The sequence below is a fragment of the Mercenaria mercenaria genome, chromosome 5 (assembly GCF_021730395.1).
Source record: "Mercenaria mercenaria strain notata chromosome 5, MADL_Memer_1, whole genome shotgun sequence".
Taxonomy (NCBI): domain Eukaryota; kingdom Metazoa; phylum Mollusca; class Bivalvia; order Venerida; family Veneridae; genus Mercenaria; species Mercenaria mercenaria.
Genome location: NC_069365.1, coordinates 19,053,371 through 19,071,894, shown reverse-complemented (window position 1 = coordinate 19,071,894; position 18,524 = coordinate 19,053,371). Strand labels below are relative to the sequence as shown.

General features: G+C 36.5%; 1 protein-coding gene across 1 annotated transcript; it reads left to right on the top strand.

Moving 5' to 3' along the window:
- Positions 1-8,932: 8,932 nt before the first annotated feature.
- LOC123541335 (uncharacterized) lies at positions 8,933-16,652 on the top strand. The gene is made up of 4 exons (XM_053542826.1): positions 8,933-10,216; positions 10,914-11,937; positions 12,418-12,690; positions 14,370-16,652. The coding sequence occupies exons 2-4, from the start codon at positions 11,854-11,856 to the stop codon at positions 14,883-14,885; spliced, it is 873 nt and encodes a 290-aa protein (XP_053398801.1). The 5' UTR covers positions 8,933-10,216; positions 10,914-11,853; the 3' UTR covers positions 14,886-16,652.
- Positions 16,653-18,524: the final 1,872 nt, after the last annotated feature.

Sequence of the window (18,524 nt, the reverse complement as noted above, 5' to 3'; positions counted from 1 at the left end):
AAATTTTAGGCCTGCATCAGATTTCATCAGGACACTGGTCAACGGTGCTGACCTTTATTGTGTACAAGCAGCCGACTAGACAAGCTTACTGTCGCTGAGTGGCTGCTTTTTAATTTCGGACATTCGCAGCCACCGCTGCAAAACAAAGTCGGATTAGTTTGACTAGCAGCCGACTAGAATCTGTTCGGTAGGGCGTTTCTAAAACATGTTGAAATTGTATTACATCAAACCCTATAGTAGACATTATATACAGCGTAGATGTATGTCTGTAATGTTTATATGATCGGCAACAATTAATAAAGTATTGATTTGATTTGTTATGATTATACGATAGTCAGTGTGGCTGTAAAATAAATGTTTGAATAGCAACACACCCGGAAAATAATGCTTAGGGCTTACAGAATGTGGGTACAAGGGTTGTTCTTTTCGACGTATTAACCAAAAAACGTGAAGTCTACTGACATATAATCATTAAGTAAGTATATATTACATTATCAAGATAATGGCAAAAATAAATGAAACAAATAACTTTAATTAACACAACAGTATAAAATACATTTGACCCTCCGATGATAATAATAAAAGACATGTGAGGAATATACTGTAAACTATCGTATAAATCACATAGAAAGAACAATTCCAGTCTTATATAAATAATCGTAAAATAAGGCGGGGTAGGGAGGGAAATTTTTGAATATCAAATTCCGCGTGGAGCGCAAACCGCTTTTCGATTGTCTATACAGAGTTAGGAACTTTATTCTATGACAATGTTTTACCCTGATTTCTATAAGTTTGAAATGTAAATATATTTTTGAAACCTATGCAAATGTTATTCTCAACGTATACCTATAATGCCCATAAAAATACATTAGATTGTACATAATATAAACGTACAATGTGCCTGGCATATTTTGCATAAAACGTCAAAGGTTAACTTTATTCATAATATTAACAATGGTTATTTGTCTTACATATATTTCAAAATAATATGACGTGTTAAAATTTCACAAAACTTTTGCATATTTCTAATACACTTAAAGCGAAAACAGGACAGAAATTCTTGAATGTGATTGTTATGGAAAGGTTTAACTTACTGTAACTTTGGTAACGCAAATATGTCATTGTAGAGATTGTACAGCAATATTACTAAATTTGTAAAATTTTCAAGTAGAATTTGCAACAACATTCCAAAACAAAACTCTATTAAATTGTAGGTGCACACTACTGTAAAAGTGTTGGACAAACACTTATGACACACTTGAGATAATAAATTTGATAACGAAGTTTGATGTTTGATGATTTACAAAAGATTATGTGTATTTTCAAAGTACTACAATCTGGTTACCTCTTTCTTGCTTTAGATTAATGTTTGTGTATATTATGAACGATAACCTGAGAAATATTATAACCTTATATGAAAATTCACCTGAGGGGATGAAAAAACACCTTACTAGAACCTTAAGCCAAAATCCTAAAATAAAATTAATATTGGTCATCCTATCTTCAAAATCAAATGAACATAACCAATGATGCATACTGCATGTTAGAACAGCAACAAATTTCAGTTCGACTGATAAATTCGCGCAGAAAAGTTGCATGTATGAATTAAGGGAAAACAAGGAAAATCGTTTAATATATGGGCGAAGTATGGAAGCCCTGGAGGGACAATTGATTTCCGTACTTCCCACTTCTAACTTTTGCACTTCTCACTTCCAACTTCTTGACTTCCTACATCCTACTTCTAACTTCCGCACTTCTGACTTCTAACTTCCACACTTCTGACTTCCAACTTCCTGACTTTCGACTTCTGATTTCAAACATCCACACTTCTTACTTCCGACTTCTTGACTTCTTACTTCCTTCTTCTAACTTCCGCACTTCTGACTTCTAACTTCCAGACTTTCGACTTCTGATTTCCAACTTCCACACTTCTTACTTCCGACTTTTTGACTTCTTACTTCCCTCTTCTAACTTCCGCACTTCTGACTTCTAACTTCCGCACTTCTGACTTCTAACTTCCTGCCTTTCGACTTCTGATATCCAACTTCCACACTTCTTAACTTCCGACTTCTTGACTTCTTACTTCCCTCTTCTAACTATCGCACTTCTGACTTCTAACTTCCACAGTTCTGACTTCTAACTTCCTGACTTCCGACTTCCAACTTCCGCACTTCTGACTGCCAACTTTCTTTTTTTGGAAGTCGGAAGTAAGAAGTGTGGAAGTTGGAAGTCGGAAGTATTAAGTCAGGAAGCTGGAAGTCAGAAGTGCGGAAGTTAGAAGTCAAAAGTGCGAAAGTTAGAAGAAGGAAGTTAGAAGTCAAAAGTCAGAAGTAAGAAGTGTGGAAGTTGGAAATCAGAAGTCGAAAGTCGGGAAGTTGGAAGTCAGAAGTGCGGAAGTTAGAAGTCAGAAGTGTGGAAGTTAGAAGTAGGAAGTAGGAAGTCAAGAAGTTGGAAGTGAGAAGTGCAAAAGTTAGAAGTCAGAAGTGGGAAGTACGGAAATCAGTTGTCCCTCCAGGGCTTCCATAGCGAAGCCTACATACTATTTTTTTTTGTCAAGGACTTAAATTTATTTCTTTGCATCATCACTGATTTTTTGCTGCCTTTTTCTTTATCAGTTTCCGTATTTAAATGTCTAACCCTGCAAACATGTGAAACGGTAATAAGTATAATCTAAATAAAAACAAAAACGGTGGCAGCCGTTTGTTTTTACTAATGATCTGAATTAACAAAAAGGTCCTTAATAGATATTGATAAGATGACCGAGAAAAGATGTTGATCGCTCGAGATAATATGTTGATCGCTCAAGATAATATGTTGATCGCTCGAAATAAGATGTTGATCGCTCAAGATAATATGTTGATCGCTCAAGATAAGATGTTGATCGCTCAAGATAAGATGTCGTGCGCACGAGATAAGATGTTGATCGCTCAAGATAATATGTTGATCGCTCAAGATAATATGTTGATCGCTCGAGATAAGATGTTGATCGCTCAAGATAATATGTTGATCGCTCAAGATAATATGTTGATCGCTCGAGATAAGATGTTCATCGCTCAAGATAATATGTTGATCGCTCGAAATAAGATGTTGATCGCTCAGGATAATATGTTCATCGCTCACGATAAGATGTTGATCGCTCAAGATAAGATGTCGTGCGCACGAGATAAGATGTTGATCGCTCAAGATAATATGTTGATCGCTCGAGATAAGATGTTGATCGCTCAAGATAATATGTTGATCGCTCAAGATAATATGTTGATCGCTCGAGATAAGATGTTGATCGCTCGAGATAATATGTTGATCGCTCGAGGTAAGATGTTGATCGCTCAAGATAAGATGTCGTGCGCACGAAATAAGATGTTGATCGCTCAAGATAATATGTTGATCGCTCAAGATAAGATGTCGTGCGCACGAGATAAGATGTTGATCGCTCAAGATAAGATGTTGATCGCTCAAGATAATATGTTGATCGCTCAAGATAATATGTTGATCGCTCGAGAAAATATGTTGATCGCTCAAGATAATATGTTGATCGCTCAAGATAAGATGTTGATCGCTCCTCAAGATAAGATGTCTTGCGCACGAGATAAGATGTTGATCGCTCAAGATAATATGTTGATCGCTCAAGATAATATGTTGATCGCTCGAGATAAGATGTTGATCGCTCAAGATAAGATGTCGTGCGCATGAAATAAGATGTTGATCGCTCAAGATAATATGTTGATCGCTCAAGATAAGATGTCGTGCGCACGAGATAAGATGTTGATCGCTCAAGATAAGATGTTGATCGCTCAAGATAATATGTTGATCGCTCAAAATAATATGTTGATCGCTCGAGATAATATGTTGATCGCTCAAGATAATATGTTGATCGCTCGAAATAAGATGTTGATCGCTCAAGATAAGATGTTGATCGCTCCTCAAGATAAGATGTCTTGCGCACGAGATAAGATGTTGATCGCTCAAGATAATATGTTGATCGCTCAAGATAATATGTTGATCGCTCGAGATAAGATGTTGATCGCTCAAGATAAGATGTCGTGCGCACGAAATAAGATGTTGATCGCTCAAGATAATATGTTGATCGCTCAAGATAAGATGTCGTGCGCACGAGATAAGATGTTGATCGCTCAAGATAAGATGTTGATCGCTTAAGATAATATGTTGATCGCTCAAGATAATATGTTGATCGCTCAAGATAATATGTTGATCGCTCGAGATAATATGTTGATCGCTCAAGATAATATGTTGATCGCTCGAAATAAGATGTTGATCGCTCAAGATAATATGTTGATCGCTCAAGATAAGGTGTTGATCGCTCCTCAAGATAAGATGTCTTGCGCACGAGATAAGATGTTGATCGCTCAAGATAATATGTTGATCGCTCAAGATAATATGTTGATCGCTCGAGATAAGATGTTGATCGCTCAAGATAAGATGTCGTGCGCACGAGATAAGATGTTGATCGCTCAAGATAATATGTTGATCGCTCAAGATAATATGTTGATCGCTCAAGATAAGATGTTGATCGCTCAAGATAAGATGTCGTGCGCACGAGATAAGATGTTGATCGCTCAAGATAACATGTTGATCGCTCGAGATAATATGTTGATCGCTCAAGATAATATGTTGATCGCTCGAAATAAGGTGTTGATCGCTCAAGATAAGATGTCGTGCGCACGAAATAAGATGTTGATCGCTCAAGATAATATGTTGATCGCTCAAGATAAGATGTCGTGCGCACGAGATAAGATGTTGATATCGCTCAAGATAAGATGTTGATCGCTCAAGATAATATGTTGATCGCTCGAGATAAGATGTCGTGCGCACGAAATAAGATGTTGATCGCTCAAGATAATATGTTGATCGCTCGAGATAAGATGTTGATCGCTCAAGATAATATGTTGATCGCTCAAGATAATATGTTGATCGCTCGAGATAAGATGTTGATCGCTCAAGATAAGATGTCGTGCGCACGAGATAAGATGTTGATCGCTCAAGATAAGATGTCGTGCGCACGAAATAAGATGTTGATCGCTCAAGATAAGATGTTGATCGCTCAAGATAATATGTTGATCGCTCGAGATAAGATGTTGATCGCTCAAGATAAGATGTCGTGCGCACGAGATAAAATGTTGATCACTCAAGATAATTTAGTCCTAAAAAAATTATGGCATGTCCTAAACATACCACCGTAGGAATTAAAGTGATATATGTCTGCTATTATTAAAGAAACGGCTACAATATACTAAATTTATACTGTTTTTCCATCTTGTACGTATTGTTTTTTCTATTTTTTGTATTCTTGCAAATAGATTTTCAGTCTCCCAGATTTCCGGACGACAACTCGTCGAACTCGTATTCACCCACACTACGATTGAGAAATGTATACGCAAACGGGTGGTATATGACTAAACTGAATTATTGTATGGAACAGTTGCTAAACAAATTTGGCTGAATGTCTTCCTTATACCAGCTGAGGCGGTCATGCGTAAAACGGAAATGTGCAGTCCGTATATATTAACGGAGCAAGGGTACATAGAGATTTTTGGAACTTCGTCAAATCGCTCAAAAGGTTCTTTTTGATGTTTTCTGAAAGTGTCAGTATATGCATCGGATGTAAGATATTTCTGTATTTGAGAGCTGCAGACCTAGACATTAAAGAAATATTTTCAACATGAATTTCGAGTAACAAATGTTGATTATACGGAAGCGTGAAAGGGCCATCAGACGCGAATACGTTTTATTACGTTACAGGTGCGAAAAGGATATGCTGTTTGCTCCGTAACGTTCATTACTCGGATAAAGCTTGTTACGACATATTTTCCATATATTCACACTTGTCTCCGCCATAACTTTGCTAGTGTGCGTATGTTTTCAAACTAATAAATGCTTGTATAAACAAACAAAACATGTATATTGTTTAGGCCCATCTATAACTAACGCCTACAATAGATCAAATGTCTGTCATTCTACCTAAAGATGTCTAGCAAATTATATTAGGGATTTACAAAGCAAAATGTGTGGAAGTACATCATTTGTAAAGAAATGTAATTATCCAAGATTTAATCTTTTAACATCTTGATTTCTAATCTATTTAAAGATACGGAAAATAAATAGTTTGTGAGAATATATAAAACTGTGTGTTTAATAATATCTTCTTATTGGCAAACTGCTTCTTAGTAGTGCGTTTTCATGATTCCCTCAAAATTCAGTAAGAACCCGGTTCTTATTTCTTAATTTTTAACTGATAGGTTTAATTGGGAAGGTCATATTAAGATCACAATCAAGTGATACAGGCAATTCATTTATCAGACTCATTTATTGTGGTGCTCTTTACAGGAATACAGTGACATACTAATATTATGAAGTGTGAAAATATAACACAATTTTTTTTGAAAACAGCAATTTCATGGTTAATTAGGAAGGTCAATTTCTTCACCCCCACATATTTGCCAATAAGTAGGTAAGACATTTTGATAACCGGGCTTCGCCCGTTTATCAAAACCTCTTACTTATACATGGATCAAAAGTTTGTTTTTATTGACATACTGCTTCTAAATGGTGCGTTCTTCATGATTCCCCAAATATTCAGTAAGAACCCGGTTCTTATTTCGTAGCACTGCTTTTAAGGCAATTAAGGGATGCCGGGAACAGTAAATGGGTGTCAAATATACGGCTCAAAGCCTGAAAGCGTGTTGCACACGACATGCGATAATAACCTGGTGAGAATCCTGTTAAGTACAAAAAAAAGCATAATCTCAATAAAATAATATCAAGAACTACGAACTCTGTCATTTAGTCGGTATAATTATGGGGAATGATGAATTATAACTGATATATGACCTTCTTGACAGTCGTTCACTAGTTGTTTTCACACGCCGACGCCATGTGTTGTAACAATAACTCTCGTTAAATTCGTCAAATCGATCCTAAAATTGCGTTTTCTCGACAAAGTAAGCTCACATTTTCAGTTTGTCATATTATTTATTGCCGAGCCCGCTTGCGGTGAGCTCGACTTAGTCTTCACTTTTGGCGTGTCGGTGTATGTGCTTGCGTCCGTCCGTCCGTGCGTGCGTCCGTCCGTCCGAATTTGTCCGGACCATACCTTTGACATGCATTGACCAATCTTGTTTATATTTGGCATGAATGTTTACCTCAATGAGAAGAAATGTCATGCGCAAACCCATGTTCCTACCTCAGGTCAAGGTCACAGTTGAAGGTCAAAGATCAAATTGAAGTTTGTCCGGAGGATTTCTTTTTCGTGCATGGTGGGAGTTTGATGTAACTTGACATGAATGTTCAACATAATGAGACGGAGTGTCATGCACAAGAACCAGATGGCCCATTCTGCCCGTGGGCATACTTGTTAATTAATAATTCTTTCTCATTCAAGTGAATAGTTCATGCAAAATAGAAATATAGTATATAATGATGACAAATACATGAATAAGATGCGTGAAAATTTTTAGTATATAAATATCCAATTCAGATACAACAAAGGCCAAATGCTAGTTGTCAGTAGAATACTTACAAAAACACTAAATAGAATAAATTGATCTGTTGAGGTAATTGAATAATAAAATGATAAGAAGTTAACGGGTTTGACAACTGAAATGTTAATCTATTTGCCTGTAATATGAGTATTCCCAAAGATTTGGATATAACATATACACGTGTAACCACTCTTGTGTCCGTTAATAAACATGAGTCATTGACTTTTCATACGTCGCCATTGGTTCATGTTAAAGGGATAGATAATGCACGTGTTTTTGTACATCAGCGTTTTCAAAAACCCACGGGATTGTTTGTAACCAAGCTCGACCATGACACGAATATTAAATGTATTGTCTGCATAATATTAATTATGTGATGACTTATAAATATATTTGTCAAAAATTTGTATTTTTAGCTCACCTGTCACAAAGTGACAAGGTGAGCTTTTGTGACCGCTTGATGTCCGTCGTCGATCGTCCGTCGTGCGTCAACAATTTCTAAAAAAGTCTTCTTCTTGAAAACCACTTGGCAGAATTACACCAAACTTCACAGAAATGATCCTTGGGTGGGCCCCTTTCAAAATTGTTCAAAGAAGTGAATTCCATATAAAACTCTGGTTGCTATGGCAACCGAAAGGAAAGACTTTAAAAATCTTCTTCTCAAAAACCAGCCTAGAGCTTAGATATTTGGTGTGAAGCATTGCCTAGTGGACCTCTACCAAAGTTGTTCAAATGATGATCCTGGGGTCAAAATTGACCCCGCCCCAGGGGTCACTTGATTTTACATAGGAAAATCTTAAAAAATCTTCTTCTCAAAAAACAGAAGCACTAGAGCTTAGATATTTGACATGTAGCATTGCCTAGTGGACCTCTACTAAAGTTATTCAAATCATGACCACGGGGTCACTTGATTTTAAATAGGAAAATCTTGAAAAAAAAACTAAAAATAAACCAGAAGGCCTCGAGCTTAGTCATTTCACATGTAGCATTGCCTAGTGGACCTCTACAAAATTTGTTCAAATCATGACCCCCGGGGTCAAAATTGACCCCGCCCCAGGGGTCACTTGATTTTACGTAGGAAAATCTTAAAAAATCTTCTTCTCAAAAACCAGAAGCCCTACATCTTAGATATTTGACATGTAGCATTGCCTAGTAGACCTCTACTAAAGTTGTTCAAATCATGACCCCGGGGTCAAAATTGACCCCGCCCTAGGGGTCACTTGATTTTACATAGGAAAATCTTCAAACTTTTCTAAAAGTAAACCAGAAGGCCTAGAGCTTAGTCATTTCACATGTAGCATTGCCTAGTGGACCTCTACTACATTTGTTCAAATCATGACCCCTGGGGTCAAAACTGACCCCGCCCCAGGGGTCACTTCATTTTACATAGGAAAATCTTCAAATTATTTTTAAAAATAAACCAGAAGGCATAGAGCTTAGATATTTGACATGTATCATTGCCTAGTAGACTTCTACAAAATTTGTTCAAATCATGACCCCCGGGGTCAAATTGACCCCCGCCCCATGGGGTTACTTGATTGTACATAGAAAAATCTTCAAAAATTTCTAAAAATAAACCAGAAGGTCTAGAGCTTAGATATTTGACATGAAGCATTGCCTAGTGGACCTCTACAAAATTTGTTCAAATCTTGACCCCCCCCCCCCTCCCCCAGGGTCAAATTGACCCAGCCCCAGGGGTTACTTGGTTGTACATAGGGAAATCTTCATAAATTTGCTAAAAATAAACCAGAAGGCCCAGATCTTAGATATTTGATATGTAACATTGCCTAGTAGACTTCTAAAAACTTTGTTCAAATCATGACCCCCGGGGTAAAATTGGCTCCGCCCCAGGGGTTACTTGATTGTACATCGGAAAATCTTCCAAAAAAATTCTAAAAATCATCAGTTTGACATTTGAAACATGTAGCTCATATTTCTCAGGTGAGCGATCCAGGGTCATCATGACCCTCTTGTTATAATTATGATTAAAGTAAACATGATACAACTTTTCATTTTTGCGACTATATACTTACATTGTTGAATTTATTTAAGAATATTTAATGTAATTGGTACTAAATCTATTCAGCAGAAAATACTTTAAAAATGCGCTAAAGTACAAATATTTGTAAAATATCACGCAGGATATGTACAATGTACATACTACATGGGACAGCGATTTCAATATTTCGGAACCAAGGTGCTTTTATCAATAGATATGTTTTACCGACTATTGTTCAAGATAAATATTGCATATGAACTCTTATAGTTAGAGCATTAAAGGGAGGTTATACAAAACAATAGAGTGAATAAAACATTCTATCATATTCACGAATATTCAAACCTTTGACAAATTTTAAAGAAAGTTAATATCAAAAATAGGATTTAACAAGAAATGAATCTATTTTATGTTCATAATGGAAAATGTGGCAGCAACATTTCAAACAAAGGCATTATGAACCTTTAAAGGGACTGACCTCCTGGTTATCCGAAACAAAATGTTTTTCTAGATATTTGGAAATAAATGCTATATTTCTCAACAAGGCCTTAAAAGTTAATTACTACTTAATTGTGTACTTCAATATCAGAGTCTAGATCCTATTATTTCAGACATTTTTTATGAAAGATTATACATTTTATTTCAGGATAAAGGATTTGATGAAATGACAAGATACTTTGAGAGTGCATCTCTTGTCTCACCAGCTGGTCCAAGCGAGGTTACAGTAAGTAAAATATGCATCTTCCTGAAGAATAGATTCACATCATTCATATCATTTATTCTGTTAATGAAACAATAATACTTTTTGTCGGGATGAACTGAATTCTAAAATATAGATAAAATACATGGCGGATAATTGATCAAAAATAGTATCTCAAGCTAGTTGTGTAAATAGTTACTCGGTTATCAAAAAAGTATAGAGTTTCTGGGAAATTAGATCCCATGACCTACTGACTTGAAATATTATTTTGTACTTTCAGATAAAAAACTCATAAAAGTTGTTCAGATAAAAAACTCATAAAAGTTGTCTGTGAACATATGCATTATTATATATACTGATAAAGAGATATTTTTATGTTAATACTGACTTAAATGCAATTTATCACATTGGTAGTTGGTAGTCCCTTTTCATATGCTGTTTTGAAAACAATGATCAATTATGTACGTGCCCCTCCCCCATCCCCCTTATACCAAAACCTTTAAATTTTGAGCTCTTGGCTTTGAATCAGAGTATGTATTGGTCATTATTTGACATTATTCAAGTAATGGGACATGATACAGGATGCTAAATTTGATTTTACCATGTATCCACATGTACAAGTGCACAGGTTTCAAATTAAATTTTACATCATTAATTATTACATATGTGCTTTAATGTCATATGATCTCTTGGAACATGAGATAAATTTTGATCATTTCAGTCTACTTCTACCCCCTGGAATCATGCAAGCAATGTAGTTAAAAAATATCTCCAAAAGAGGGAGGAAACATCCATGAAGCCAGTACAAACTGTGATTGAAAAAGCCCAATCAGAATTGAAGACTCTGTGTTTGATGGAAACAAATTCTGTTCTTAGAACCCGGAAAAAAGATGCTTTAGTAAATTTTTCACTTGAATCTGTAAATAATGAGATTCACACGCTGCTGCCAACTTTCACGGAGGTGATCGAAAAAAGTGTGGCAAACCCAAGACAGGTAAAAAACAAAAAGAAAACGGGCAAAGCGGTTGAGGTGGAAATCATATCAGCAGCAGCAAAACTTCTACATATCTACAATAGAGATTTAAATCTGTTTCAAAATTTAAACAGTATCATTTTGTTACAAGGAGGGTGCAAAAAATCTGCATTTCAAAGACTTTCTGAGACTGGCCAATGTATGTCATATCAAGCCACTTTGGAACTTGCGGATAAACTATCTGAAGAGTGGATCAAACTGATGAGAAAATGGCAAACTGATGTTGTTTCTGATTATCAAATTGAAGATAGTATATTGAAACAAAATTCTGAAGTAGACGAAACGATTGACTTTCTCGCGTCAGAGTACATGCAAACTCAAGCATCAACTATGGAGCTTGAAAGTTTACACCAAGATCTAGTAAAACATAGAAATAATATGCATCCCGGATACTACTTCGTAGGGGACAATGTGGATATGAAAACTGATGTCAGGCAAATGACAAAAACGAATCAGAGAAAAGATCACCACATGTTCAATATGTGCGCGTATATGAATAGAGTATCCGGTAATATGTTGAATGATACACAGCCTAAAGGAAGTACAAAGTCGGTGCATTTCAGCACATTTGTACCGAACAAAACAGATAACACAAAGCTGATTGGCCACTTTGCTTTTCTTGTCGCTCATGAGTGGTGTGAGTATTTATTTACCTCTTGACAACTACATATGTCATCCGTACATGAAAGAGACAAGCTCAAAATCACAAAGGGTATGTTTATTTTTCATTTCTTATTCATTAAGTGAAAATTAAATCTGCTCGCCATAATTTAGTGACATTTTTCAGCAAATTCTTACCACAAAGTTTGGCATAGCAAAATGAATGTTTATTTCACCCATCATTTCAAACGCATTGATAAAGTTATCTCACTTTAGCATGTTAGTTTTTGCTATGTAGTTTGATACTTTCATAAATAACCTTTCAGTACGTTTGTACGACTGGAAACTTAAATACATAATGAATAAACTTTTTAGATCAGTTCTTTGCCTAAAAAGTGTGAAGGAGTCACTTCGAATGTAAGTGAAAACAGAAAACTTAACATATCAGTTTTATTATATCTTCTACATAACATTATGGTATTGTTCATTATCATGATGTCATGTCATGTTATTACATACATTGAATACAAAAGCTGAATCTTTACTATATACACTATCAAAAAAATGTGATACATTAACATCTCTTTTATAGATAAATATGGGTGTCTTGATGCGAAATGAACAGTACAATGATCAGATGGTATACATATGCCAGTTCTACCACAGACATGTCCCAATGCATGATGACAGTGAAGAAAGCTCTAGAACAAAACCTGTTAAGATCTTAAGCGGGGGTGACTACCTCACATTTGAACGGCATAAATCAGCACAAGCCAGCATGGCAAACGGAAACACCCCTAGTAGTCGTCTGGAGGGTCTTGTGCCCAAAATGGAGGAGTTCCACAACCAGGCAGAACTGCTGAAGGTATGACTGAGTTAGATTTGAACAATTAACTATTAGGTGAACAATCTATTTTTATAACAGATTCATTATGTACGATATAGGATATAAGATTCTTTCACTGGTTGCAAGTGCAGATGGAAATATACGACCTTGAGGGTTACTGTTTAAGGCGGTAACGAGGCTATGTCGAGTTACTGTGTAAACAGTTACCCGAGAGCCGGATATTCCCATCGGCAACTACAGGCAGTGAAATAATCTTTTTTCTTGCATTCCATAACAAAGACATAATAGTAAACTAGAAATGTGTCCATGGGACACAGATGCCCCCACTACATGACATTAAAATGACAATTTTTTCCCAGGTCAGGGGCCAAAAATGACAATTTTTTCCCAGGTCAGGGGCCAGAACTCCTACAATACTGAACGAATCCGGATACGAAACCCCAGGTGCACAACTGCACATGCTGACCAACATTCCTGTAAACTTTGGTGACTCTAGGTCAAATACTTTTGGAGCTACGCACGACACAACATTAAAATGACCCATTTTTAACTAAGTCAGTGGCTATAACTCCTACATGACTGAATGAATCCAGACGCGAAACCCCAGGTGCACAACTGCACATGCTGACCAACATTCCTGTAAACTTTGGTGACTCTAGGTCAAATACTTTTGGAGCTATGCGCGACACAACATTAAAATGACCAATTTTTTACTAAGTCAGGGGCCATAACTCCTACATGACTGGATGAATCCAGACACGAAACCCCAGGTGCACAACTGCACATGCTGACCAACATTCCTGTAAACTTTGGTGACTCTAGGTCAAATACTTTTGGAGCTATGCGCGACACAACATTAAAATGACCAATTTTTTACTAAGTCAGTGGCCATAACTCCTACATGACTGGATGAATCCGGACGCGAAACCCCAGGTGCACAACTACACATGCTGACCAACATGCCTGTAAAGTTTTGTGACTCTAGGTAATATACTTTTGGAGCTAGGCGCGACACAACATTAAAATGACCAATTTTTACAAAGTAAGGGGCCATAACTTCTACATGACTGAATGAATCCGGACGCGAAACCCCAGGTGCACAACTACACATGCTGACCAACATTCCTGTAAAGTTTTGTGACTCTACGTCAAATACTTTCAGAGCTACGCGCGACACAACATTTTCGGAAGGACGGACGGACGGACGGATGGACAGACGGACGGAAGGACGGAAGGACGGACGGACAAGAGCAAATCTATATCCCCCCCCCCCCCCCAAAGTGGTGGGGGCATAAAAATAAAATTATACAAGTAACTTTCTTTTTAGAACTATTTTCTTGAAGAAGCGTTACACAAATTGCGCGAAACCAACAGACGTAAACAGAAAAGACATCATATGTTATGTTTCAAAGACAGATAACAATGGTTTGGTTTTGTCACTTGCAGCGTAACATAATGTATTTTAATAAACTTTTTTGAATCTTGAAATATACTAAAAGGAACACAAACAAACTATCAATGTATAGAATTTTGATGCCGTTTTATGAAATGAAATATGAATTACTACATAAATCTCTGACATCCCAGTCTGGTATGCAAGAATAAATGGATGTCGTAGTATATACTGTACAATAATTCACAGGAATATATTATGTTACAACCTCTTTCACAAATATTATTATCTTGTGTCATTTTAGGTCATATGGAACATTTTGTATTCCACACAATCCTCCAGAGAAACTGGGACCCTGTATGCTGCAAGAAATGCATTGGACGCCAAAAATGTTACAAACAATCCTGCAGATGACTTTTATGCCAGTGCCGAATTACTAAATAAATTTTCATCTGCATACATCATATGTGGCGGAATCCATCACTTCGGCATGACGAAGCTCGAAGACGAGCCTTCTGAAAATGCATACACTGGACCTATTGGCTCAGAAATTGACATGAAGAACGTTGTTATGAAAGAAGCAAAAGCATTCTTGGAAAAAAACGTTGTGTTTGATGTTCCACAAATACCGCCATATGGAATTCAGAATAACTTACTTGTTTGCCGATTTTGTGGTAAATCATACAAAAAGCAAAAGTCTCTAAGAAAGCATGAAGCATTGTCTCATAATGTAGATGATCCACTTTTTCAAGATGAAACACAAAATGTCTCAAACATACAGGACACATCATTACCAGAATCAAAGGATTTTGTTCTTTAGCACACCAGGTGTACACTACTCCTATGTTTGTTACACAAAAATCATTCAGACGCGATAGAGATGGGTGATGGCCAAAGAATAATGGAATCTGATAAATATCTGTATCTTTTATACAAATTAAATAGTTGTCCAAAATATGCATATGGAATTCTTGAAACACTTGCACAGTGTAACGTCCTTCTGTCGGAGAGGAAAGCCCATCAGCTGGTGTGGAACCGTACTGTAAATTACCAAGGTAAACTAAATACCAACTTCCCTAATGATCTGGATATAGAACACCAGAACAACACGTTTAAAAACCAGATTCACAGTTACAGGGGAACTTTCACGGAAAGAGCTATTAACAGAGTCAGCAGATCTGCTGTAACTTGTGACAAAGTGTTAAAAAATTACGACTCTGTGATCGGCGTATTCAGACCAAGTGGGAAACATACCAGTCTAAATACATCAGAGGATATTCTCGCACTTGTTAAACAAATTCAAGTACGAAACGTATATAGTTACTTGCCCGGACGTGCATATAATGGTATGAAAGAAGTCCACGCAAACCCTTTTCACAGTCTTGACGCTGACAAACTGAGAGACTGGATCTCTTCATCATTGAAAAAATTCTCAGAAGAACATTTTACTGAGTTATTCAGACATTTCATCGGAATTATTCAAAACCCTTGCCTTTTTCGATCGGTAGCCTTCAAAATCGGAATCTGTTAAAAATCCTGTACTACTGTCAGAAGTATCAGACGATGTTTCTTCTTTTGATGCTTCCAACATAGATTTTAAAACTGTGCTTTCTTCATAGTTGCAGACAGATTCACAGTTACCAACATTTTGACACGTACACTGACACTTGCATACTTCTGAACATACATCACAACAGTTGTATATTGGATGAGGTGATGGTATATGTTCTTCCGTGGTAAAAGAACGGATGAGCTTTTTCCGGCGGCATGTGGATGACAATAGGAATTCTTTCACTGATTTAGTTATATTTTTGCTTCCAGTGCAACGCTTATACTTCACAGTGATAGCATGGCAGTTTTGGTTTGGATCACGACCAGCTCTCCCTGTCTCCTGTAGATAGTCCTCAATGTCATTTGATGGACCGTAATGCACTACCGTATCTACACCCTTAACATCAAGACCCATGCTGAAAGAAGTGGTACACAAAACTACCCTTAAGAATGAGTTTTCATCTTGAAATGAGCTACATATAGAGTCTTTAACAGAATCTGGAGTTTTCATGTGGAACATGTCCATTAGAGAGATTCCCTCTTTTTCATGCGTGGCCCGTGTATCATTTTCTAATTCAGCTCTAACGTGTTTGTAGACAGTTGCCATGTGATCTACTTTGCGGAAAAATATAATAATTCTTGGTGCTTCTTTAGCATGTTCCCTCAAAAGTTTTATGAGCCAGCCAAAGTTTTCGCGCACATTGTCACTTTTTACTTGATGGACAGCATATCTGATATTAAGTTTATTTGGTGAAGATATCACATCTACACACTGTGTCATGCACAGACACTGTTTAATTAGTTGTTGTGTTTCTAGCGCTGCAGTTGCTGTAAGAGCTATCACAGGGACTTCTGGGCCAGCAAGTGATCTTAATTCGCCAAGTTTTCCATAAAGTGGCCTGAATGCTGGCTGTTTTGTTGCTGATGACATTTGACCACTGAAATAAAAAAAAATCATTAGCAAGACTTAAACATTTGATGGTTGTACATTTTTATGTATGTTATTTGATCGAGGATAAATTACATATCTATTGTACATTATTCGTCTGTCTGTAATGTGTTTTAACATATTTTATGAATCTCATGAAATGTCCTTATAAACATGATCATTTATAACCTAATTAATTATTGCACAAGTTATTTTAACCGATTAATTTTCCTTTATTTCTGTCAAAAATTGAGCTTAATTTCATAAAAATATTACTTATCAAATACTGTAGAAATGATTATTTTTGATAGGAAATATTTTACCGAATTGCAGAATGTGACCGAGGCGATAGCAATATTGCACTCCTCTAGTGAATATCACATCATATCCAGTGGCTCAAGAGTCAATAACTGTTTTATTATATGGGTTCAGGCTTATGAATAAATAACAAATATTTGTTGCAACATATTAAAAGCAGCATACAGATCGTTCAACAAAAAACATTTTTTTTTAGATATCTTGAAATAAAAGCTAAATTTCTTAAGAAGGCTTTAAAACTTAATTACTGACAAACTATGTTACGGAAACGCATGAGAATTTGCTGCTGTTACTACTTTTTTCGATGAAAATCGAAAAGCGTGTGCTTTTACTCCAGGTAAACTGTCTCCATTATAAATATCTATATTTAGAAGTCATTATTCACTACTTCAGTTATAGCGCTATTGGTTACGCCGACAGGAAAATTTATTTATTGCCGCGGCGGTCCGGGGTTCGATTCCCGACGCGGTCATCTTTTTTTTTTCTTGATTTGGAACTTTTAAACTATTTTAGAAACAAAAATTCATATTCTAGTATTCATAATATGACCAAGCTTCAATTTGAAAGAAAGATTATTTTTTAGCCAAGTCTGGAGGCATGCTGCTTTAATGTTTGAAAGTAACAATAGATCTAACTGTATGAAAACTTATGAAAATTTAAATGAAGACATGAATCATTGTGTATACAGTTTTATTGTAACAAGAGCTACAAGTCAGTCTATTTTTAGAAAGTTATGTTTATTGGGAAAAACCCACTAGCCATTAAACATGAAATATGTTTTGAAAGATGATGAACGATTTCCGTCAAAGAAATTTGGATATAATAAAATAAAATATTTGTGAATATTTATATATAATTGAGCCGTGCCATAGGAAAACCAACATAGTGGGTTTGCGACCAGCATGGATCCAGACCAGCCTGCGCATCCGCACAGTCTGGTCAGGATCCATGCTGTTCGCTAACAGTTTCTCCAAATTCATTCGGCTTTAAGAGCGAACAGCATGGATCCTGACCAGACTGCGCGGATGCAAACCCACTATGTTGGTTTTCTCATGGCACGGCTCATATATGATTAATAAAATGTGTGCAGCCGTTGGGGGGGGGGGGGGGGGGGGGGGGGGGGGGTAATGGAACGAACATTAATAATTGACAAGGTGCCTATTTTTAACAGACAATTAATAATTATACCAAGTACTTCTTAAAATATTTCATCTGCATCCTATATTTTTTACTGTGAGGCCACCCGATTGTACTTTATTAGCTGCTACTAGCAGAAAATTGTTAGTATTGCTAGGCTGCTAGTAGCACTAACAAAAGACAGATTTTGTATGCCACAGTATAGCTGTTAGCGCTAGTAGCACTAACAGCGTGTCTGTACAGTATGTAAGCATGCATAGTATGTTTAACGCCGACCAATCAAAATTCACCGAGGCGGCCAATCGAGAAGCCTCTGCCATCTCCATAAGTATAATGTCGGGCGTAATACACCAAGGTGGCAGGGGAGCGGTTTCGTAGTTTTGGCCCTTGTCGATTTTCTGTATAAACAGGACAGGGTAGATATAAAGGCATATCTATCTTACTGGTTATTTATCATTATTAATTCTTTAATATATCTGGGGAATGTGGAACGGTTAATGATTCTACATGGCGGGTGTTTTAAAA

Coding starts and splice junctions, on each gene's coding strand:
- LOC123541335 (XM_053542826.1), top strand. CDS start 11,854: ATGAGTGGTGTGAGTATTTATTTACCTCTTGACAACTACATATGTCAT. Junction 11,938..12,417: donor CAAGCTCAAAATCACAAAGG/GTATGTTTATTT, acceptor TCTCTTTTATAG/ATAAATATGGGTGTCTTGAT. Junction 12,691..14,369: donor ACCAGGCAGAACTGCTGAAG/GTATGACTGAGT, acceptor GTGTCATTTTAG/GTCATATGGAACATTTTGTA.